The 25,654-nt window shown below is 39.0% G+C and overlaps 1 protein-coding gene and 1 pseudogene across 5 annotated transcripts; one reads left to right on the forward strand and one right to left on the reverse strand.

Moving 5' to 3' along the window:
• Positions 1-287: 287 nt before the first annotated feature.
• Positions 288-12,375, reverse strand: LOC139754992 (uncharacterized). Of its 5 annotated transcripts, XR_011714001.1 has the most exons (5): positions 12,210-12,362; positions 6,853-6,995; positions 4,865-4,945; positions 4,473-4,683; positions 288-505 (listed from the first exon to the last, which is right to left on the reverse strand). XR_011714001.1 is itself a non-coding variant. In XM_071672879.1 (3 exons), exons 2-3 carry the CDS (start codon positions 6,979-6,981, stop codon positions 329-331), a joined length of 306 nt encoding a protein of 101 aa, XP_071528980.1. In that variant the 5' UTR covers positions 6,982-6,995; positions 12,249-12,375; the 3' UTR covers positions 288-328. The 5 variants fall into 5 exon arrangements, 3 of the variants coding, with proteins under 3 accessions (XP_071528980.1, XP_071528978.1, XP_071528979.1); XR_011714000.1 differs by lacking the exon at positions 4,865-4,945; XM_071672879.1 differs by lacking the exons at positions 4,473-4,683; positions 4,865-4,945 and having other exon boundaries at positions 12,249-12,375.
• Positions 12,376-14,629: 2,254 nt separating this feature from the next.
• LOC139755184 (uncharacterized) lies at positions 14,630-21,763 on the forward strand (annotated as a pseudogene).
• The last annotated feature ends 3,891 nt before the right edge of the window (positions 21,764-25,654 follow it).

Raw genomic sequence — 25,654 nt, forward strand, 5'->3', positions numbered from 1 at the left:
CCCTGCTGGAGAGGCTGAAATGTGAAGAAACTACCAAGTGGAAATCTTCTAAGTTAAAATTTACTCACAGTGAACATATCATATTGAAGGAGTTTTGCAGATAAGATGTCAAAGCCTCAATACCAGTGAACATGAATTTGTGCAGAGGTGTAGAGGCATTGCCCATTGTCACAATTTCCTTGTCAAGTCTGAGGACAGGATCATAAAGGGGTTTAGAAATGACAATGGTAATACTTTTCATTGTATGACCCCTACCAAGGATGGCATGAGAAGTTAAACAAGAAATGTAATACTGAAAGCATATTTTATTATTCTATTAAACAAAATATTATAATTTTGAAAGTTTTTCAGCAGCTTCCTCCATGTTCACAGGTGCCTCCTTTTCTTTGGAAGACTGTACTGGATGCTCTGCGGTAGGTTCCTTCACTTTTGTCTTCATGGCTTCACGAAATAATCCAAGCTTCTCGTCTAAGGATACTGTTGCCTCTTTATTGGCAATCTTTAACTGTTAGAAAAAGAAAAAAAGGATATGTCACTTGAAAAAGAAACATTAACTTTACATCATTATGTGGTATAGTACATATAAATACACCTATTTATTGATAGCAAAAGTTTTCTTTACATACTGTAATCTTATCAATAAGTATAACTCTCATGCTAAATCCTTGAATTCTTTAGAAATGATCTTATCAAGTGCATATACAACATAAAAAAATTATCCACAAAACGTTTATCAACCATAAGTACCACTCTTAGGTATCTATTATCATTATTATTTTGCTTTGTCGCTGTCTCCCGCGTTAGCGAGGTAGCACAAGAAAACAGACGAAAGAATGGCCCAACCCACCCACATACACATGTATATACATACACGTCCACACACGCAAATATACATACCTATACATCTCAACGTATACATATATATACACACACAGACATATACATATATACACATGTACATAATTCATAGTCGGCCTTTATTCATTCCCATCAACACCCTGCCACACATGAAATAACAACCCCCTCCCCCTCATGTGCACAAGGTAGCGCTAGGAAGACAACAAAGGCCCCATTCATTCACACTCAGTCTCTAGCTGTCATGTAATAATGCACCGAAACCACAGCTCCCTTTCCACATCCAGGCCCCACAGAACTTTCCATGGTTTACCCCAGACATGCCCTGGTTCAATCCACTGACAGCACATCGACCCTGGTATACCACATCGTTCCAATTCACTCTATTCCTTGCACGCTTTTCACCCTCCTGCATGTTCAGGTCCTGATCACTCAAAATCTTTTTCACTCCATCTTTCCACTTCCAATTTGGTCTCCCACTTCTCCTTGTTTTCTCCACCTCTGACACATATATCCTCTTGGTCAATCTTTCCTTACTCATTCTCTCCATGTGACCAAACCATTTCAAAACACCCTCTTCTGCTCTCTCGACCACACTCTTTTTATTACCACACATCTCTCCTACCCTATCATTACTTACTCGATCAAACCACCTCACACCACATATTGTCCTCAAACATCTCATTTCTAGCACATCCACCCTCCTCCGCACAACTCTATCCATAGCCCACGCCTTGCAACCATACAACATTGTTGGAACCACTATTCCTTCAAACATAGCCATTTTTGCTTTCCAAGATAATGTTCTCGACTTCCATACATTCTTAGGTATCTACAACACATAATTTCTCCCAAGTTCTCTAAAATCAAAATAACACCCTAAATAACCTCTCTCTTTTCACCGCTAAACCTAATAACCTAATTTTATCTAAATACACTCTCAATTTTCTCCTTTCACACACACACAGACACCAGCTTCAGCAAATTCTCACAGGTGGCAATTCAAGTCAGAAAATGCAGAAGCTGAGTTTCAGAGAATGAGTGAAAGGAGAAAATTTGAGAGTAAATGTGATAAAAAGTAAGGTTAATAGGTTTAACTGTGAACAGAGACAGGTTATTTGGAGACTGAGTTTGAACGGCAATAACTTGGAGGAAGTGGAACATCTTATATACCTAGGAATGATATGGCAGCAAATGGAACCAAGGGAGTTGGAAGGAGTCATAGGGTGGGTTACGGTACAAAAGCATGACACAATGAAAAATGTGTGAGAGGTCAGTGTCTTTAAGGGTAAAGACACGTATGATGGATGGTATAGTAATCCCATCAGTGCTGTATGGATGCCTACGGGCCTTAAACAACCACATACAGGATAAGGTGAAATTGTCAGAAATTAAATGTTAGAGGAAAACATGTGGTGAAAGGAGGGGAGATGAAATAAATGTTAGGGTAAGAGACAAATGTTGTAGCAAGGGGAGTATGTGTGGAAGAGCTGAGGTGTGTGCTACAATGGTTCAGACACATGGAGAGAATGAGCAATGAAATAATGGTGTAGCAGTTTGTGCTCCTGACCATGATGCTATATATTTTTCACACATATTTGCCATTTCCTGCATTAACAAGGTAGCGTTACAGAGGACTGAGCCTAAGGGGGAAATTCTCGCTTGGCCCCCTTCTTTATTCCTTCTTTTGGGAAAGTAAAGACTGGAAAGGAAGGTTTTTCAGCCCCCTGCTCCCTCCCCTTTTAGTCACCTTTTACAAAACACAGGAATAAGTGGAAAGTATTCTTTCTCTCCTATCCCCAGGGATAATAATAATAATAAAAAAATGTATGTGTATATGTTATCCCTGGGGATAGGGGAGAAAGAATACTTCCCACATATTCCCTGCATGTCATAGAAGGCAACTAAAAGGGAAGGGAGCAGGGGACTGGAAATCCTCCCCTCCCATTTTTTTTACTTTTCAAAAAAAAGAACAGAGAACGGGGCCAAGTGAGGATATTCCCTCTAAGTCTCGGTCCTCTGTTCTTAATGCTACCTCACTGATGTGGGAAATGGAGAATATGTATGGAAAAAAAGTGTATATGTATGTTATGTGCATATATGTGTAAGAATGTGGTTACATGTATATCTATATATTACATATACATTTATATCCCTGGGGATAGGGGAGAAAGAATACTTCCCACGTATTCCCTGCGTGTCGTAGAAGGCGACTAAAAGGGGAGGGAGCGGGGGGCTGGAAATCCTCCCCTCTCGTTTTTTTTTGATCTTCCAAAAGAAGGAACAGAGAACGAGGCCAGGTGAGGATATTCCCTCAGAGGCCCAGTCCTCTGTTCTTAACGCTACCTTGCTAACGCGGGAAATGGCGAATAGTATGAAAGAAAGAAAAAGATTTATATATATAGAGACTAAGTGTGAGCGGATGTAGCCTTTTTTTCATGTTTCCTGGCACCACCTCACTGACGCAGGGGGTTGTGATGCTTTTTCCTGAGGAGCACGGTGGCACTGTGAATGAAGGTGAGCAAGTACGAATTTGTGCATATGTATACATGTATATGTGCGTATTTGTACGTATATATGTATATATATGTGTATGTGCCTGCAAGTTTTCTTTTTTCCTCTCTCCTTACAATGCACATGCACACATGGCACTGTCTTTGTCCCATAGCTCTTTTTCTGCTGATGACAAAGATTCCAGAAAGTTGTCAGATCATACGCACATTCCTTGGTTACTAGTCTGTCTGAGATATGACTACCATTACCACTACAAAGTGGCAGGGATGGCCTCCCGTGCTAACCCCCTTCCTTATGTATCCCAATAAAATCAATCTTTAGGTCAATTATTTGTTCATCATCACTATCTGATATATATATGTATCATACATATCTCTCCTAATTACTTAAGTTATTCGATAACCAAAATATTTTTCAAGGGGTCATTACCTGCATAAGACCTGCAGGCGGATGGCCATGCAAGTATAACTGTGGTTGTAAGGGCACTGAGGAGAGCAAAATTTCTTATTGTAATTTCCTTATGACAGATAAAACCTCTATAATCTGCAAATTGTACGTACAATAAATTAGCTGTATACTTAAACAGTGACCAGAAATGTTAAACTGAGTGTACAATAACACTGTCACAGGAAATCACATCAATTTTTGGGTGAAAATCTATATCTTATTTGAAATATATTTGTTTTCTAATTCAATCACACACTCATTATCTAATGCTACAAGAATTTCTTTCTGATTATGCAGGTAGGAAGCTAAATGGCAAATGTGTAGCTTGTTGCTCTTCTAACTACCTAGTTCTTAAAACCAGAAAAGACACTGGAGCAATTAGTGAAAACGAGCCTGCTAATTTGCCAGCTAAGTAGTCAGCTCTCAGATTTTCAGTTTTCTTTTTTCATCTGTGAAGCTTTAAATAACTACAGAATGCTGGGTACCTGGCTAGTTTAGCTAATATGGCTAGAGGTTTTGCTATCCAGCTAGCTCATATGCAAGATGTGGTTAATGTTTCAGGCAGTTCTCGCCATTCATAGCTTTCATAACATAGCACGGTACCGCGGGCGAGCTAGCATACAGGAATGAAAGATTATAAACAAAATACTACGTGCCTTTATCCTGGGAGTGAATTTCCATCTTCCTTTTTTATCTCTTTTCTGCTTCTGAAGGATAACTCCTTCTGGACTCTATGGTGAGTTGGAGTTTTTGTCTCAAGCTTGAATTTTTTTTTTACAGTAACCATTTATACAGTTCACAGTTCACCTATCATATACATGGACTTCTAAGCCATGTATAATGTTCCTAATGGATAATCCAGCATTGCTGAAATAATGGTAAAATTGAGTTAATAACAGTGAGTGCATTCTAGTGTGGACTATATCCATCAGTAAGTTAATGACACTATTATTTCTGAAAGCTACAAGAAACATTATTTTTGTTATGGCCAGACTAACAGATAATACATTTTCACAATAAATATATAGTTGAACCATCCATAACTTACCAAAATTGAGAAGGAAAAAAAAAGACGAGGAAAATGGTGGATTCTGCATCAGATGATCCTCATGTTTCCGTTGCTGCAGCACTTCAACCCAGATGAACACCACAGTATTTGGCATATGCATTTCAAAATGAATAATCAAAAGGAAGGATACACAAAAAACAAAAAAAGGTATCCTTCATTTATCCTTTGCTAATTCAATAAACATAACAGATACAACAATTTTACTACCTCTATTTAGATTAGGATTAAGAGGGAGCTTACTTGAGCTCTTGGGGTCCTTAGTGACTGCTTTGACTGCTTAAAGCAAAGGCCAGCCCTGCTTGCAAGATCATGAAAAAAGTTATCTAAGGACAACAGATGGGACATGCTGCAAATACATTTTACACACTAAACACCAACTTGAATTCAAATCACAAACATCTTGCCTTACTCAATGTTAAAATATTTTGAGGAACTGCAAACAGACACAAGTGAATACACAGTGTGGACTCAATTTACTTAAGACAGCATGAAACCTTTTGTTATGGTCCCACAAAAGAAAATGCTAGCTAAAAGAGGTGGCTGCATGTGTTAAATGACCGTGCTCTCTCTTTCTAGGAGGAGGCAAAAGAATCACATTAAAAAGTAGTTTTGGACTGGTTAGAAATTAGAAGTGGAGTCCTACATGACAACATTCCTAAATCTGTACTGTTTCTAATCCTAGGAAAGGACTTATTTATCAACACCCTCAGAGAATGAAGTATCAAATGGGTCTTTATATTCAATAGAAGCAAATAAAAAGTCAGGCATATGGGAAGGAAAAATGGAGTATTTAACATATAATGAGGTTTAAAATACTCAAGAAATCTGACAAAAAGAGAAAAAGATACAGCTATGTATGATATCAATATTCTACAGCCATCAGTTCGTGCTACTAATGATACAATTTAATCACATGCCATGTTAAGGAGAATGGAAAGATCGTTTACATATTCCGATATGGAAATTTTCATGGAGTTTTACAGGAGCTTAGTTTGTTCCCTCATAGAGGATACATTGAGAGCTTTGTCTACTTACTATGGGAAGCATTAAAAGCTAGCTACAGTGCAAAAAAAGGTGACAAAAGTAGCTCCTGGGCTAAGAGACTTACCACATATAAAGATTAAAGGAGCATGAGTTAACACCAAAGAAAAAGTAAGTTAGATTCAGGGTACACCTGATAAAATCTTTAAACTCTAAAACAATTCTGAAGTTGAGGAACTCTTTGTTATTCCTTTTAACGTCTTGAAGTTAGCATGAAAAAAATGAGAAGGCATTCGTGACACTCAATAAACCACAACAAAAATCAAATAAAGGAAACTCTTTTGATGCTAGAATGATAAAGCCTTGGAATGCATTGCCAAGTTGGGTAGTTGACAATACCTGCACAAACTGTAATACCTTACCATACCTTCTCACCTCAGGGGTCCCTTACATCTTATGAGGCTCCTGCAGCAATCAGAAAGCTAGCCATAACCACCAATCAGCAGAACCATAGGTCCCCAAGGGATAGGGGAGAAAGAATATTTCCTACGCATTCCCTACGTGTCGTAAAAGGCGACTAAAAGGGAACAGAGCAGGAGACTGGAAATCCTTCCATCATTTTTCTCTTTAATTTTCCAAAAGAAGAAACAGAGAAGGGGGCCAAGTAAGGATATGTCCCTCTAAGGCTCAGTCCTCTGTTCTTAAATCTACCTTGCTGGTGCAGGAAATAACAAAAACAAACAAAAAAAGGACAGTGGTGTGCATGATCTAGTATATGCATAAAATCAGGAAAATGAAACATGATTAACTGAGGAGGTGAGGAGATGATAAAAGGGTAAGAGAAATGTGTGGTAATGAGAAAAGAGTGGTTGGGAGAGCTGAAACAGGTATGCTGAACTGGTTTGAATATATGGAAAGAATGAGTAAGGAGACGTTGACACCAAGGTAGCTTTATATAACATCTTGAAGGACAACTTACGACTCACCTTTCTAAGACTTGTTTTAACTGGCTTAACTTTATTCTTGGCCTTCCGAGGAGCACCGGCACCTGCCTTTTTGTAAATGGGATTACCACTCTTTCCTGGATTTTGAGTATTTAACTTGTTCTTTCCCATCTCTAATTTGTATCCTGAAATATCAAAAAGTGGATGTGTACTAACAGAATAAAAGAAGACAACTAAAATCAAATAAAACACGAAATAAAATATCAAACTCAAATTATCTCTGTCTATTTCTGTACACTAAAAACCTCATTTTAACACAATGTCTAACAAAATCATGACACAACTATACCAATTCTGTGCAAATGCTTCTGTGATAAAATATCTATTGTATTCCCCCTGAACCAGTACTGAAGCCTTTTTTGCTTATTTCCATATCTAACATGATTATATTATTTTTTTTTTATTATACTTTGTTGCTGTCTCCCGCGTTTGCGAGGTAGCGCAAGGAAACAGACGAAAGAAATGGCCCAACCCCCCCCCCATACACATGTATATACATACGCCCACACACGCAAATATACATACCTACACAGCTTTCCATGGTTTACCCCAGACGCTTCACATGCCTTGATTCAATCCACTGACAGCACGTCAACCCCGGTATACCACATCGCTCCAATTAACTCTATTCCTTGCCCTCCTTTCACCCTCCTGCATGTTCAGGCCCCGATCACACAAAATCTTTTTCACTCCATCTTTCCACCTCCAATTTGGTCTCCCTCTTCTCCTCGTTCCCTCCACCTCCGACACATATATCCTCTTGGTCAATCTTTCCTCACTCATTCTCTCCATGTGCCCAAACCATTTCAAAACACCCTCTTCTGCTCTCTCAACCACGCTCTTTTTATTTCCACACATCTCTCTTACCCTTACGTTACTTACTCGATCAAACCACTTCACACCACACATTGTCCTCAAACATCTCATTTCCAGCACATCCATCCTCCTGCGCACCATTCTATCCATAGCCCACGCCTCGCAACCATACAACATTGTTGGAACCACTATTCCTTCAAACATACCCATTTTTGCTTTCCGAGATAATGTTCTCGACTTCCACACATTCTTCAAGGCTCCCAGAATTTTCGCCCCCTCCCCCATCCTATGATCCACTTCCACTTCCATGGTTCCATCCGCTGCCAGATCCACTCCCAGATATCTAAAACACTTTACTTCCTCCAGTTTTTCTCCATTCAAACTCACTTCCCAATTGACTTGGCCCTCAACCCTACTGTACCTAATAACCTTGCTCTTATTCACATTTACTCTTAACTTTCTTCTTTCACATACTTTACCAAACTCAGTCACCAGCTTCTGCAGTTTCTCACATGAATCAGCCACCAGCGCTGTATCATCAGCGAAAAACAACTGACTCACTTCCCAAGCTCTCTCATCCCCAACAGACTTCATACTTGCCCCTCTTTCCAAAACTCTTGCATTCACCTCCCTAACAATCCCATCCATAAACAAATTAAACAACCATGGAGACATCACTAGAGGGGACGGGAGCGGGGGGCCAGAAATCCTCCCCTCCTTGTACTTTTTTAACTTTCTAAAATGGGAAACAGAAGAAGGAGTCACGCGGGGAGTGCTCATCCTCCGCGAAGGCTCAGATTGGGGTGCCTAAATGTGTGTGGATGTAACCAAGATGTGAAAAAAGGAGAGATAGGTAGTATGTTTGAGGAAAGGAACCTGGATGTTTTGGCTCTGAGTGAAACGAAGCTCAAGGGTAAAGGGGAAGAGTGGTTTGGGAAGGTCTTGGGAGTAAAGTCAGGGGTTAGTGAGAAGACAAGAGCAAGGGAAGGAGTAGCAATACTCCTGAAACAGGAGTTGTGGGAGTATGTGATAGAATGTAAGAAAGTAAATTCTCAACAGAGGACTTAAGCTTAAAAAAAAAATTATGTCTAAATATCTGTAACCGTATTTGTTTCGTACTTCAGATCAAAATATTCCACCAGATTATGTAACACTTGTAAGAGGGAACAATCAATATTGCACCAAACTTATGATGGTAAATTTCATCTTTGAAAGAATACAAATCAAAACAAACACACAATTTACTGCAGTTAATGCAATTACAGTATCTTAGATACTGGCAACTTAAGATTTTGCTAAAACTGAACTAAATCAAACAAGAAATTCTAAGATATCATCCACTAAACATTTTGGTACACAAAGAAACCAAAACATATTATACAATTTACATAATATGATGTGCTTAAACTGGATGCGCTTAAACTGTAACAATTATATAATGTAAATATTCAAACTAATATGAAAAACTGGGTATATCTTAGTTGTAAGTTTTATTGACTTTCAAAAGGATTTCACATTGTTCTGAATCAATTAACAAGCTATTTTCCCTGATCTAGACAAAAAGTTACTGTATTCTAATCACATTTTCCCAAGTCATAACATATTCACCACTACAAATCCTATTACTCCATGAAAAAAATTATATTACTTTCTGCACTTGACAAGAAGCCGGCATAAGACTAAAGACAGCAATACATTATCTGCTAAAATATGCAGTGGTTTTGAGTACCAAATCACATATCTATCTAGAAGGCTACAAGTAAATATATCCTTGCATTATTTTCTGGGCATGATCAGTGACATCAATATCAATGGAAATCAAACTTATCATTTATGGTGCTGACAAATTTGAAAAAAGTATCAGCTCCAGGGATCAAACACTATAATGGTAATGCTATTTACTCTTGCACCACCTTATCACTTGATTACTTGAAATGTTATTTGCCTCATGGTTACACTGAGGCCAGCTAGGGTTATATCAGTAGGTTAGGCATTACGCAAGGCTGATTAGAATGTATGATTCAACTCAAAACTTTCCTTACATTTCAAGATAACAATTGGTGAGCAAAATCAAAACTAATCTTTTCACCTATCAGAATTAACATTTGCAAGAATCTTAATACTGTATTTACAAAATATTTTTTTAGCTCCAATAATATAGCAGAAATAAAACATGTTAGCATAATTCCATCTGATGCACCTGTGCCAACTATTTGGGAAATCATATCACTGGATTTATCAGGGTCAACAGAACTGCAATGATCACCTTGCAAATGTTAGGTTACATTAAGATAGCATTGTACAGAGACAGAATTGTTAGTTAAAATTCCTTGGGTTACAATTCCCCTTCTAATAGTTGTCCACCAACAAAAGTAAAAAAAAAAGACTGATACTAGAGAAACCTACCTTAACGTAGCCAAATGGTACCTAACATTCTTCAAAGGCATCACTGCAGTTAGAATATAGTTTTTTTTTTTTTTTTTTTAGCTGAGATGGCACAGACAGCTGAGGCCCTAATCAAGGCCATCTCATTAACACTATATATATCATTTATCTATACTTGAATCATCATTTCTTGCATCAGCAAGGTAATGCTTGGAAACAAAGAACGACCCATCCACTCATATACACATATGTATACATAAATGCCATACACATACATAAACATACACATACATATACATATCAACAAATACATACACATAACACATACATACACATAACACATACATACAGATACATACACAGACATATACATACATACACACGTACATATTCATACTTGTTGGCCTTCAATCCATTCCCAGTGCCACCCTGCCCCACAAGAAACAGCATCGCTGTCTCCTGCTTCAGCAAGCTAGTGCCAGGAAAACGGACAAAAAAGGCCAGTCTCTAACTCTCACGTGTAATGCATTGATACCACAGCTCCCTATCAACATCCAGGCTTCACAGACCTTTCCATGGTTTATCCCAGACATTTCACATGCCCTGGTTCAGTCCATTGACAGCACGTCGATCCCAGTATACCACATAGTTCCAATTCACTCCATTCCTTGCAAGCCTTTCACCCTCCGGCATATTCAGTCCCCAATCACTCAAAATCTTTTTCACTCCATCCACTCACCTCCAATCTGGTTTCCCACTTCTTGTTCCCTACACCTCTACACATATATCCTCTTTGTCAACTTTTCCACACTCATTCTCTCTATATGTCCAAGCCAAGTACCCACTTTATCGACCAACCCCTTGGGGTGGACGGATAGCTGAGATGACTGTGAACTGACTGCCACAGCCAGGATTCGAACCTATGTGCTCGACCCTGGGTGGCTAGTGAATGCATCACAGTCAGGAAAGCTAACCACTACACCACAAGAGTACATTAAAATCAAAATGAATCTATTAAAATGGTTTCCATCAATAATGAGGTAAGAATCACCACCCAGCTAGGGATACAATTCCATACCCAGAACCACTTTGAAAAGAAAGAAATTTCAAATAACTGGTAGAAACCACATGATGTAATTGTATGTTACTAAAACAAACTTATCAACTGCAGAATCTTATAGAATTTCTTACTAATTGGAAAAATCTAATGTGAAGCATAAATTATGACCACAGATGCATGACTGGGGCCAATCTTTTCATTCCTTTTTAAATATGGTGGTTATTTTGCAAAAGATTTGGCACATGTCGTTTAGCCAGCTAATCTATTTTCAAAATTCTACTTTCCTTTGTGCCACCCCTATGTTACAGCAAGGGTTACCATGAGTTACTCTAGGACAAGGTTACGGTTACGCTGAAGCAGACAAAGTGTTATTTGAGTTTGGCTGAAGTTTATATTCAGATGCACTAGGGTTATGCTGAGGTAGATTCAGGTTGCACTGAAGTATGCAATAGTTGCATTAAGGTATGCTAAAGTTACACTATGCAATAGTTGCATTAAGGTATGCTAAGTTACACTAAACTCTACTTGATTTACGATAATGTAAACTACAGATATGATGAGGAATACTAAGGTCAGAAATTGAAGAGGTAAAGATCTTATATGAAGGTCATAAAAAGTTTCAAGACGGTGATGGACTTGATATCTACGACCTTGGATGGGTATACTGTATAATTACTGATATTTGCAAACCTTTACTGCAACAGGAAATGTTGATACATTACATCAATTGTGTAAAAGTAAAGTATTACAAGCTGGTCAACAACATTGTCCAAAATTGTCAAAATAATATCGGTCTAATACATACGACGGTACTGGAGGGGATATAGAAATCATGGAAAATGTGAGATTCATCATTACTAAAGTATATGAAACACTTACATGTTAATGCACATTATGGGACCCACCTAGTTTTTCCCTGGCAGCCAAAAGTTACTTTGTTTTGATACCATTGGAAAATTACGTTCTGGTACCATGTTTAAGTTAGTCGTTTCAGGGTTTCACATTCAACTAAATTACTCTATAATATCAGTAAACTGAGTCCTCATTAAGGTAGTGTGATCACTCGTGTGATACTGACCTGTATTTCAAGAAACTTTACACAAAAGATGAAATATACCAAATAACACACGTGGTTATGCTTCCTACGACAGACGATACATCATCACACACTACATGATCGCAGGCTTCAGCTAGGACGAGCATAAATTAAATAAGCTTCAATAATACTTTGTTCTTACTGAATTACAATGCAGGTAACTAGAATATTTTGTGAATATTGAAAGATTATTTTCTCAACCAAATAGTACCGCAGTGAAAAAGATCTGGAAGATGGACGTTCGTGATTTTATTGACCAAATATTCCTTTAAGAAGTTGCAGCTGCCTCACTTTTGTCCTGATTTTGTTGAAATTGATAATATAACGAGTTAAAAGCTGCCCCTTTGTGCATTATCTATATATGCCCGTTAGGATTTGTTACAAGGTAGATTGGAGCCTAGATAATGCTAGTGTTGAGAGGGATGTGATCTCATAAAATGAAAGGCAAAAATGAGGGAAACATAGAGTAAAAAGGTTCTATGAAAACCTCAATAGACTTACCCTAGCAACCTAAACATGATATTTTCTACGTTACTTGAAAAACGAAAAAGAATGTTCATTTAGTTGCTGGGAATTTAGTTTGCTGTATTTAAGGCTCACTAAGTGTACTTCTGATAATACCTTCGGTATATTTCGAGTATGATTTTCATTATATTGGTAAATCTCGGCCCCTATGATAGGTTTCATAGGTTCAGTCCATTCACACTAATGGTTCACTTAGATTTACCTCACGTTTTACCTGAACATCATATCCATTACCACTTCGCACAGGGGAAAAAATAGCGTAACAAAAATCCTGTTCCTGGTGTAAAGTATAGTTTTATTCAAATCCACAAGTTTTCTTTATGATATCCCTGAACTGGTACTTCACCTCATGTGTTTAAACACCGTCTTCCACTTTTTTCTCTCTCTCTTAGCAGAGACTTTCATTGTATGTATGGATCATGATGACGAACCTGGGTATTGGTGGAATGCATGTATAGTGCAATTGTGTAAAGACAAGGGGGAATAAAGGTGTTTAAACTACAGGGGTATAAGTTTGTGTTGAGTATACCTGGTAAGTTGTATGGAAGGGTATTGACTGCGAGGGTGAAGGCATGTACAGAACATCAGATTGGGGAGGAGCAGTGTAGTTTCAAAAGTGGTAGAGGATCAGGTGTTTCCTTTAAAGAATGTGAGAAATACTTAGAGAAACAGATAGATTTTGCACATGGTATTCATGGATCTGGAGAAAGCATATGATGGGGTTGATAGAAATGCCTTGTGGAAAGTCCTAAGAATATTTGGTGAGGGAGGTAAATTGAGAGAAGGGCGGGTATGCAGTCTGTGAGGGATGAGAGGGCCTGGAAAGTCAGTGGTTTTTTTTGGTGTGCCGGGATGGAACATGTCACATTTAGAATGGATGACACTTTGTCCGGTAATTAGTAGAAGCCCATTATTTGTCTCAGTGTAGGAGGCACTGACAATGGAAATACTAGGAGTGAGGAGTTGATACATAGGTATAAGGTAGCTACAGATAGGATTAGGAGCAAAAGTAGGATTCCTCCGTTTCGTATAGGAATTGGAAACGAATGGTTATCCAGGACAATGAGCGTACATTATTGTCATAATAAGTGCTGTACGAATGAAAAGGTGCCATTTAGCTAAAACCTGGATTTTTTTTTTACGGTCAGAATGGTGTGTATGCTAGGGATGGGGTCCTCTTATCTAGGGCAGGTTTGCTGGCTTTGGTAGAGTCAGTGGAGAGGGTTGTAGCCAGGGTTAGTTAGTCTTTAAACAGCTTTTTTGTAAGTAATAGACTGAGGAAGATCAAGACAGGTATTGGATGTCAAACTTCTCCCATCAATAGTAGTCAGTAAAGAGTGCTTAAGCTGTATTTGTGACCTATTTCTGCTCCAAGTACTTGTTTTTTTTCTTTTAATACTTTTACTTGTCTGAGATATGTTTTCTGAGGAAATATCAAGTTTACTTCGTTGCTTCATCTAGCAGCTGATGGGAAGGAAGGTGGGTATCAGGATGACACACCCCAGCCCCGGGACGGTACTAGGATGTCAAAACTCAAGTTTTCCTAAATGAAAAAAAAAAAGGTAAATGTATAGTTTCTTCGATAATCTACTCAAGAACAGTAACAGTAGTCAAATTTAGTTTATCTGAGTACTTAAACAGACTGCGAAGTATTACTAATTTGAAACCAACTTTCATTGCCTTCTATCACGTTTTATATGAACAAAGTTAAATAATTTGGCACCTGGACTTTAGAAAGACAAGTAAAAGGCGTTAATACTCTTCACCAGCCACCTATTATTGGGTATTCAGAATAAGTTTACATTAACTTTACACGCCGGTAACTTGTATCCGCCTGAACGCTGCCCTCCACCAACCTAGCTGGCCAGGTTACGTTGCCCTACATAGTCGTGCTGGTCCGGCCAGCCAGGCAGACGGTGGTGGTGGCAGTGTGACGCCGCTGGATGGAGGCACTGCACCAGTGCACACTATCACAGATAACAGATCCAGAGTGATTTGACCGAGGAAGATTATTCTAAACGGAATAAGAAGGAAAAGACTAAGAGAATGTGAATTGTTAGATCAATTTTGATTCTTAATTGTAGACATTAGTCGTGTGTGTTATAACATTAAAAAAATATGTAGATATTCTTGAAAAAAGTATTAGCTGCTTGAGTTGATGGAGAGGTGAGAAAATATCTTAGAAACTACAACCAGGAGGTAAACACTGCCCAGGATACCATGAGGAACTCACTATTCTTAAGAGTTATAATTATCTACCTTCTGGTCAATTCTCCCACACCAGGTAAGTGGAAGAGTCAGCGTTCCTTGAGCGCAACTGTACGCCCTTCGATTTAATGACTTAGCCTTTGACCTGGCCCTTAGGATAAAGTCAAAGGCTGGGTCATCGATGTACCTTCGTGCTGAACAAGTTAGATATTTGCTGTTGAAGTTAAAGAATGTTAAAGCAATGCAACGCCTCACCCAGCGTCGCTGCAGACGCTCTCACGGTCCAAACTGTACATGGCGTTTCCTGGACGTCTAGATAAAACATTGTTACTGAGTTCTATAATAATAATAATCTCTAAAGTTACATTCTCACATAATTCAGTTTCCTAAAATGCTACAGAATCACCGTCAACATGCGCTCCTCTCCTCAGGCGAATTTTATGGAAAATATAACAATAATCGCCTAATTTCACTCTTTTTACTTGATATCTACAAAGCGTTTCCCACCATATTCGTCACTACGAAACTTACGATGAACAATTTTCTCGAGTTAATGCGATTTTTTTCGAACTAGTGTCATTATAGCTTTAATTAAGGCTTAACTGACAAGTCATTAAATTCATAATAGTTCAGGATATATAGTTAACGCAAAATAATCTATTATCTCTTATCAGAATAAATGACCATTTCTAATTTTTTTTTATAGTTATCCTTGGTTTTGCTTATCCCATACTTATTACTATGAGAAGTGTTTCCAGGTACAGAATGCATACAATAATGTATAGTAATTGTTATTTAGGCAAATTTTATCTTCCTGCCTACCTTTGTGCGAAAAAAAATAGTAATATAAATTTGATTTTTACTAGATATATTGACAACTATAAACCAGTTACCAAAAAAAAAAGTTTGAAATACGAGGCTTTTTCGTATAGAAAATTAGTGTTCGTGACTTATCGGTATAAGTCAAAATATCTTCTGCAAGTGTTGGAGAGAAAAATGGAGAACCGTGATTGAGTCTCAGGACCTTCTACCCTCCTCTTTTCCTTTTCGTTTTCTAGCTTTCTCTTCCTTACCTTACCCCCAAGAGACCTCCAACTGACCCCTCCCAGAATCTTGAACTCCGAAAAATCTTCCCCTCTAATAAAAATGGAGATTATTTCATAGTTTAACCTATAGCCTCATTACCAATCCTGGTCCCCATTTCCAAGAGACCAGGGGTTGCAGTGTCCCGATCTGTCTTCTTCTAGTCCTGCCCGATTGCCCTGAATCCGGCGGTTTTGACTGATTGATACGTTTATTGGGAAAAAAGAAAAAATACAGTCTCTCAAAGGGATGAGACGACATAATAATCCCCACCCCAATCCAAAACTGTCCCTCTAGAGGCTCACAATTCTACAAATAATCAAGTTATATTCTAGGTGCAAAGTACCTATATTTCTTTAATATTTCGTATATTTTCTTTGTTACATACGTATTCAATTTGCCTAGTAAGATTAACATTCTGTGTACTTTTAAATTCCCAAAGTAAGTGACATGTAGTATATAACGAGGCAAGGTATGGGACCTGGATCTACATAGTCTTCAGTCATTATTTAGCTCACTTCTCACTGAACCGAGTTCCCAGCTGTATCTATAACCCAGTCTTCACTTAATAAACACTAAGGCCTTCCACCTACCCCATCTGAACCAGTGTGTTACCTATGTGACTGTTGGCCACATCAACCTCACAGCCAGACAGCACAGTAAAGTGTCACATGGACATCGTTCTCTTGTCTATAATTTTACGTAATTACCACGAATGCCTCACCCACTTGTGCAGTATTCCTTATTATATGAATAATCATGTGAAATTTTTACCTGCTCACTTGATCTGCCACCTGATCATGACGCTTTTCGTCATATTTGCTAATGCAATCGAAGATTACCCTTCCAACACCCATCATATTTGTTAGTGTCTCACTGAAGAACAACACAGCATAATACGTAACGACCTAATATCTAAGTGAAAAGTCAACGTATGAGAGAGAGAGAGAGAGAGAGAGAGAGAGAGAGAGAGAGAGAGAGAGAGAGAGAGAGAGAGAGAGAGAGAGAGAGAGAGAGGTCACATGGGGAAAGCCGGGCAAGTTAGCTGATGTATCCTGTTTGAATACTCGCATCTGACACCACCCGTCGGGGCTTTATTCTCATTTTTTTTTTCAGAAGAGTCTTATAACACTGACTACTATAATGTTTGATAAAAGGACATTACGTCTCCAGTAAGAGGCCGTATGTTTAGTCAGTATGATGAATTCGTTCCTGTTTATGCTGGGTCTGTGTGCTCTCCGGATGGGGTCATTCACTTTAGCTGAGATTCCACCTCGCTTAGTCATCAACTTTTTATTCCAACTTTTGCTGAATTTTGGTTTTCGTTGCGTCACCCATTCGTAATGCTGTCATGTACTTCTAAATATTAATATGATGCAATTCGTTTCATAGTCTATCATTGATGACAACGACAATTGTTATGCATAAGCCCGGATATATAACAACACTGGATAACTTATCTGTCATCTTAGGCATATTTTAGGATTATTATGAATTTCAGAAAATCTTGACACATCGATCTCTGATTTACCACCACAATAAAAATGTTGACCCACATTCCAGTGTGGAGGTAAGGTTTGCATGAGACAGACAACAAGAGGCCTGATTAGCCTATGACTGGATTGTCTGGTAAAAAAAAGTCAAAAAAGGTTTTTAACGACAAAAAAATGCTCTTGTGATCCAGATGGCCTCGCCCAGGCCCAGGGCCATGGCCACAGTCCGGACCTTGTGAAAGTTTATCGTGCGGCGGATGGCAGTTCCTGGGGAAAGTTGCCGCCTGACCCGTTACACTGGACGAGGAATGCTGGTGTCGCACGTCAGCGGTCGGTCAGGGTTGTGTTTTACACCTCATTTGTCTTTTACTGTAATATATATTAAGAAAATCGATGCTGCCTTTTAAGTATGATCATAGTCATCCTTAGTGGAATCAGTTATAACGAATGACTTCATGACCACTTTCGCTAGTATAAACACTAGAACTCAGAATTCATCACCTTATCTCATGACCGTATCTACAGTATAACGATGTTATTGTACCTCACAAGCATTTTCAGTTCATAAAGTCAGATTAATTATACCTGATATGCATTAGCTTTCCTGAAGTGCTTTACACTTTATTGAGCCCCGTTTAATATACTTATCATAAAACTAAATTACTACACGTACAATATTGGAAATACAATGTATATTAATATTTGGTAAGATCTCACACGAGCGAGGCGTACAGACAAGTTTCCCATGTTAACGAGCTGGCACGTTTTCAATTATACATTCCAGAAATTCTTTTTTTTTTTTTGGTATACTGAAGGAAGTGGGTAGCATATATGAAGGTGTCTTTTACACTAAGATGATTACTGTTTCATTACAAATAATCATAAAAGATTATAGATACATAACATTAAAATGTTGTGGAATGTCTTATACTTTCTTATCTTAATATTAACGACGGGTACACTGGAACGTCACTATCCTATTTTTCTCTTCAGCTCGTCCCATTATTCTACACTTCTACTCCCATGTCAGTTACCTGAGTGATAACATTCCGTCAACTTCATTAAACGCAGTTTCCTCCCAGTACTGGATACATCCTTCTCTTTCACTGTAAACATCATTGGTTAACACTATCAGATTCATGTATATAGATATAGCTTCATAAACATCTTGTACCTCACGAGTTGCAATTTCTGATTAATTCGGCCCTTTTGTTAATGCAACTGACCTGTTTCAGGACATTCCATCTTCTCGTGGACCTCCCTAAGCCCGGCCCTACGGCGGATGGCCTCCTACGGATACTCTATGATGGGGTACAGCCCTCCAGACCCCAGCTACCATCATGGCGAGATCGACATACCCTATGCCGAAGGTACGGTGGGCTGACCCACAAGTGACTGGCCCACGAATAATTTTCCTGATATTTCTATCTAAGTAGGCCACGTCTTGATTATTAGGATGCCAAGTGAATGGCTCATGTGAGTAATTCAGTAAAATACCCTCTGAGTGGATCTTATGGTAAATATTAAACGCCCTCTGAGTGGTCCCTATGACAAACTGACCCTGTATACCACATAGTTCCAATACACTCAATTCCATGCATGCTTCTCATCCTCCTGCATGATCAGGCGATGGTGACTCGAAACATTTCCCGTGTACGCCAGGTTAAGAGTGTGAGGTCAGTAACAAACGAGGTAAGTGTCAGAAGTGGCGTATGTGACAGGAGTTTGCCAATACAAATAAACTTTGTTGAAAGGGTCAAGCTTGGTAAAACGGGCTGACCTATACAGTGAACTTGCTGCCTTCCATCAGCCTAAATAAACTCATACCAACAGTTTCACTCGTCACTGGAGCAGTGGGACTTGAACAGTCTTAAAATGACCGTGGGTTTGAGTTGTGGGATATGGACTGTCGTTGGAGATGGTGAGTTCCGGGATATGGACTGTCTTGGGAGTAGATAATCATGGGAGTTGTTGTTTGGTTCTGTATTGTCTTCAAGGGAAGTGGAAATGAGTGTGTGGGATGCTGACTGCTCTGAAGAGTTCGTGGACTTGTTATGGGATGAGAGCTGTCTTGAAAGAAAGGTAACCTTCAAACCATGGAATATGGACTTCTGGGAGGCAGAACATGTGTTTGGATGTGGTGTATGACGACGTATGTGTAGGAAAAAAATAGAATGTCAGATATTGACCGTAACATATGATAATGTTTAAATGCGTATATGATTGTAATAGGGATAGTTACATGAATCTTCCCTCCCACAGAGCCTAACCCTTCCTCCTACAGGTCATTCACTTTCCTGTGTATCCCACAGAGACCCTGTGGGACGGTCATATTCCTGTGGGGGACTTCGTGTCACCCTTCCTGTCGGCATTGACCGAGGACGGTACGGGCTACGGAGGCTACCGGGACAGGGTCGTCAAAGGTGAGTACATGAGTCTTCCAAGGTCAGTCACTGTCTCAGATGGCGAACTTTTTAGTCAGAAAATATGGATTAGGAAGAAACCAAGATCATTATGGCCGCTTGGCTTCTAGGTTCTCTCCTCTGTTTAAACCGTTGAGCTGGACGGAAAGACCCTTAGGCATGATGGCTAACAACCCAAGGGTCGTACTCAGGAGATTAATCGAGTGAATCACAAGTGACTGACCCACGAATGATTTTCCTGATATTCTTATCTAAGTAGCCCACAAGTCTTGATTATTAGGATGCCAAGTGAATGGTTCATGTGGGTAATTCAGTAAAATACCCTCTTAGTGGATCTTGGTAAACATTAAACACCCTCTGAGTGGCCCCTATGACAAACTGACCCTGTGTACCACATAGTTCCAATACACTAAATTCCATGCATGCCTCTCATCCTCCTGCATGATCAGGCGATGGTGACTCGAAACGATTTCCTGTGTACGCCAGGTTAAGAGTGTGAGGTCAGTAACAAACGAGGTTAAGTGTCAGAGGTGACGTATGTGACACGAGTTTGCCAATACAAATAAACTTTGTTGAAAGGGTCAAGCTTGGTTTAACGGGCCGTTCTATAAAGTGAACTAGCTTCCTTCCTTCAGCCTGAATAAACTCTATCACACCAACAGTCTCACTCATCATCTTGCTATATTTCATCTGCTCATTTCAGTGTTACTATAATAACGAAGGCCTCCTGTTGATCTAACGTGCAAAGCTAATCATCATCAAACTTGTTAGTTTTATAGAAGTATAAGCCTGTAGGTATACCTCATCTTAAATTCTCACAACAAAGGAACCTGTTGCAATCGCATGAGATTCGTTCCCCATCAGACTTTTTCATGCTATGCTAGGTTAGATAAGGTTAAGTTTGTACTTTAACCTGACTTACCATAAAGAGCGTAGGGAAGGGAATCTTAAGGTGATCCACCTCTTGTATACATTGTTTATCTTCTGAGACAGCAGCTGTCCTGTGAGCCTAACTTCTTGCATATTTCCCCTGCTGCAGGGTATGAAAATCGCTTGGGGTTCAAGGTGGCAGTGCCTTACTTCGGGGACTTCCAGGTGACGCGGGAATATGGCCCCTGGCAGGTTCCTTGAGAAGCTGGGGCCGGGCAAATACCCGTACACGGGCGTGAGTATTCTCCATCTGTTGTACTGTAAACATTAAACATAAACTTCAATTAAACTTTTTGCGTGTCAGTCGTAATCTGTTGAGGTCTCATATTACCTTCACCATCTGCATACCTTTTGATCATATGCGAAGGTAACTGAGTATAACATGCTGTACATTGCAGCATGGTCACGGCCATCATAGCAGTGGATACGAGAAGGATGTGCCTTCCCATGGGTATGGAATCCCGGCGACTGGCTCCGTCATCCCTGACAACACAGCCATGTACCAAAGTCTCAAGAACTACCCGTGGTACAGAAGGTAGCCCATTGTGCTGGACAGGATTACTCTACTTACTACACTCTCAAGAGCTACCTGTGGTACAGGAGGTAGCCCATCGCGCCTGAAGACAGGTCACCACTTTATCACATCCTCAAGAACTACCCGTGGTACAGGAGGTTGACCATCTCCCCTGAGGACAGGATTACCGTACTCACCACACCCTCAAGAACAACCCATGGTATGGGAGGTGACACGACCCAACCTACCCATCTACTGCCAACTTAGGAAACAAGAATAGTTTGATGTTTATATTCATCACTTGATTAATATAAGTTTCTATGACTCGTGTATGTTTCTCTTATACTCAAAATTCATATCTTTATGTAGTTTGATTACCCTTTATACTGTAATTACAAAATTGGATACTGACTTACAGCACTAGCCCTCCTGACGCACCTAAAGTGACCCATATCCACAATCTCATTGTTATCCCGTGAAGCAAGTTTGTTGTAGCATGAACTTATTTCATAACAATAATAATAATGATAATTATAGACCCCAAGACCTCCTCTCCAAGAGGTTCCTGCAGCTTCAAGGCTGTGTTACAATCAGCAGCAGGAAAAGAATGACCTCATTTGAAGCAAGAATTTCTACAGTACTCTACAGAGAGGGACTGACCACAGAGAATCTTGAAAACAGAATAAAGAAGGAAAGTCAAAAGAGTGGAAATCAGAAACCAGATCCTATGAGCTTTGGAAATCTCAGGGGCTACAACATGGAACTCCCTGAATTTCACAGGGATGATGAGCAGGCATTATCATCATTGTAACATATCACCAGTGAATTTCACATTACAAGAGCAATATCGATAATCACAGAGAATGTTGTTTCAAGATCCTTTAAGATGTGGAAGCCGAGATGTTCAGATCTTGGAGAGGGAAGTTGGAGTATGAGACGAAACTTGGAAGAATGAGGACAAAGTAATCCTTGGGAATAAGCTGTGCCAGTGTACATCTCTAAAGTAAAGGGAGAGCTTATGTTTTTTAATCTAAAGCCAAAGAGTCACTCCAAAGATACATGGCCAGGGGGTAGGTTGGAATAAAGTATAGATTGTACAGTGGGTACAACACATCAGTGTTTGCTCTATACTTGCTTCCAATTCCCTATTCGCTATGTAACTTTCTCCCATGTTATCACTGAAATTCTTTGTCTTTACTCTAAAACTGACCATGTGTTACACAGTGCTACTACATTGAATGCCTAATAAGATTTTCAAAAATATCCATATTGTTTCATTTACTAAAGTTATCCTAGAATATCCTGTCAAGAGTAATGCAAAAATCCTTAATATCTAATTATTTAAAACTTTGTAATTTTATATACTGTCATGTTAACAATGTTAAAAGTAACAAAATTAGTCCATAAATTTCAAGGTATATTTATGAAATACACACCAAAATTTATATGATTATGCATTCACATATACATATGCATACAGAAACCAGTATTAAAACAAACGCATATCTTTGAGCTGATCAATGATAACGATGCTACCATAGTCTGTCCTATCATTAACTCGTTAACTACTATAACGATCAGATCCCCTGAGAGCTTGTGCTGAACAAAACGAGGGAGAAGGCAGGTTGCTATTCTTATAGAAAGGTATTCTCTAACTGTAACCTTGCTACAGAGACTATCAGGACTAAAACTGATCATATTGACAAAACACTGCACAAATCTATACCTAATACTGAAGGTGAGTTAATCTTTACCGATCCAAAATTAGGGTAACATTTCTTGTGTAGAACCCTTTCTTGTCAACTCGTAAAGACCAGAGTAATATCATATGTGCAAACCCATGCTCTTATTTGTCAACAGAAGCACAAATTATCTTGTGAAATCTCTCCTAATTTCACCCACTTCCAACTTTATGAATTTATTCATGAATACTGTATTAGAATGTAAAGAAACTGAATTGTCAGTACACCTACCTTTACGTGCTGCAGCCTCCAGGCCCTTATGGTATCCCTCAGCATGCTTCACAATGGTTTCTGTGATCATTACCAAGATAATTCTGTCACTCGACAGTGGTGAGAGACAGCTTGATAGGAATGTGAGTTTGAATGGAGAGAACCTCGAGGAAGTGGGGTGATTTAGGTACCTGGGAGTGAATATAACAGCAGATGGAACCATGGGATCTATAGTAATCCATGGGATGGGTTAGAGGGATAAGGTCCTGAGTGCACTGAGGAGTACGTGGCAAGTGAGTTCTGTCTATGAGGGCAAAAATGGGTATATTTGATGGTATAGTAGTCACAACGTTGTACGAATGCAAGGCATGGGATCTCTGATGAAAAAGATACAGAGGAGGATGGTTGTGTTGGAAACGAAATGTATGAGGACAATATGCGGTGTTAGGAGGGTTGATTGAATAAGAAAAAACAGGTTAGGAAAGAGGTGTGCTTATAAGAGTATGTACGAGAGCTGAAGAAAGTGTGTTGAAATGGTTTGGGCATATAGAGGGGTTGAGTGAGAGGCTAACAAAGAGGGTACACATGACAAGTGGAGGGAGCAAGAAGGGGGAACCAAACAAGGTGGAAGGATCCAGTGAAGGATGCTTTGAGTGGATGAGGCCTTATCCTTGTATAAGGTGTTGAGGGTTTCTTTTTCTTGTCCAAATCTGATGCCAGTTAGTGTTCTAAGAGCCCTATCTTTCAATTCCTGCACCTTGCTCTTGACCTCCTGCCACTTTCTTTTATACATCCTATCATTTACATTCTTTCCCTGTAAGTATGCCCAAACATTGCCTTTTTCTCTTTTACTAGCAACTCTATTTCTTTAGCCCACCACTCACTACCCTTTCAAATATGCCCACCTTTGGCATACTACATGCACCACTCGCACGTGCCAGCACTACTTCCCTAAATACCTCCCATTCCTCACCCACTCCCCTTGCTGCATGTATTCTCACCTTTTGCCATTCTACCTCCCGGTATTTTATTCACACAAGTCTTTCCAAGTTCACTAACTCTCACCACTCTCTTTTCACCAATGTTTCCTCTTTTCCTGAAGCCTTTACGAATCTTCACCCTTACCTCCACAAACTAGGGATCAGACATCCCACCAGCTGCCCTTCTCAGCACATCTACATCCAAAAGTTACTCTTTTACCTGCTTATCAATTAGTATATAATCCAATAATTCCTGCTGACCATCTTTACTACTCACATACATATACATGTGTATGTCTCTTTTTAAAACACATATTCCCAATAAACAATCCTTTTTTAGCACACAACTTCATGAACTGTTCACCATTTCCATTCATAATACTGAAAACCGCCCCTCCAATTAAACCTTCAACTTCCACATTACTTACCTTCACATTCAAATCGCCCATCATCAATACCTGGTGTCTTACATCAAAACTGCTGACCTACTCCCATAAGACTAGCCACTCAAAATCTTTCTTCTTATGGCCAGGTGCATAATTACCCATCTCTAGCCATCCACTTTCATTTTTAACCATAGTCTAGAATTCATTTCCTTAGTCTTTCAAACACTCCCACAACTCCTGCTTCAGGAGTAGTGCTATGCCTTCCTTAGCTCTTTTCCTCTCACAAATGACTTTACTCCTAAGACATTTCCAAACCATACTTCCTCCGTACTCTTGAACTTTGTTCCACTCAGAGCCAGAACATCCAGGTTTCTTTCCTCAAAAATACTACCTATCTTTCTTCTCTTCTCATCTTGATTACATCCACACACATTTAGACACCTAAGCCTGAGCCTTCAAGGAGGATAAGCACTCCCTGTGTGGCTCCATATTTTGTTCCTTCTTTTAGAAATTGATATACACTGTCATTAATGAAAAGATAAACAAGTAATTAAAAAAATATATAAATGAAATACTGTGAAATGTAAGTGATCATTTGTTTCTTATCATAAGGTATGAGAAACTATATGAATTCTTTAGATGTATGAACTTTTGAAATTTAGATCTTTAAGCTTTGACTTAACTAGATGTATTATAAAATAAAATGCAAATGCTTTTCCTTCATGGTAATAGGTTACTAAACAGGGATAATAACACTATTATACACACTACTCGAGAAGGCAAGAACATTATCATAAACATTATATGATGTTTTATTCTTGTTCCAAATTGATTACCATCAACAGATAGATAACTTACCCATGTCATGTATTAGAGATTAACATAGACATCATATATGTTTTATTCATACTACAAGTCAATAACAATCATAAA

The sequence above is a fragment of the Panulirus ornatus genome, chromosome 18 (genome assembly GCF_036320965.1).
Source record: "Panulirus ornatus isolate Po-2019 chromosome 18, ASM3632096v1, whole genome shotgun sequence".
Classification (NCBI taxonomy): Eukaryota; Metazoa; Arthropoda; class Malacostraca; order Decapoda; family Palinuridae; genus Panulirus; species Panulirus ornatus.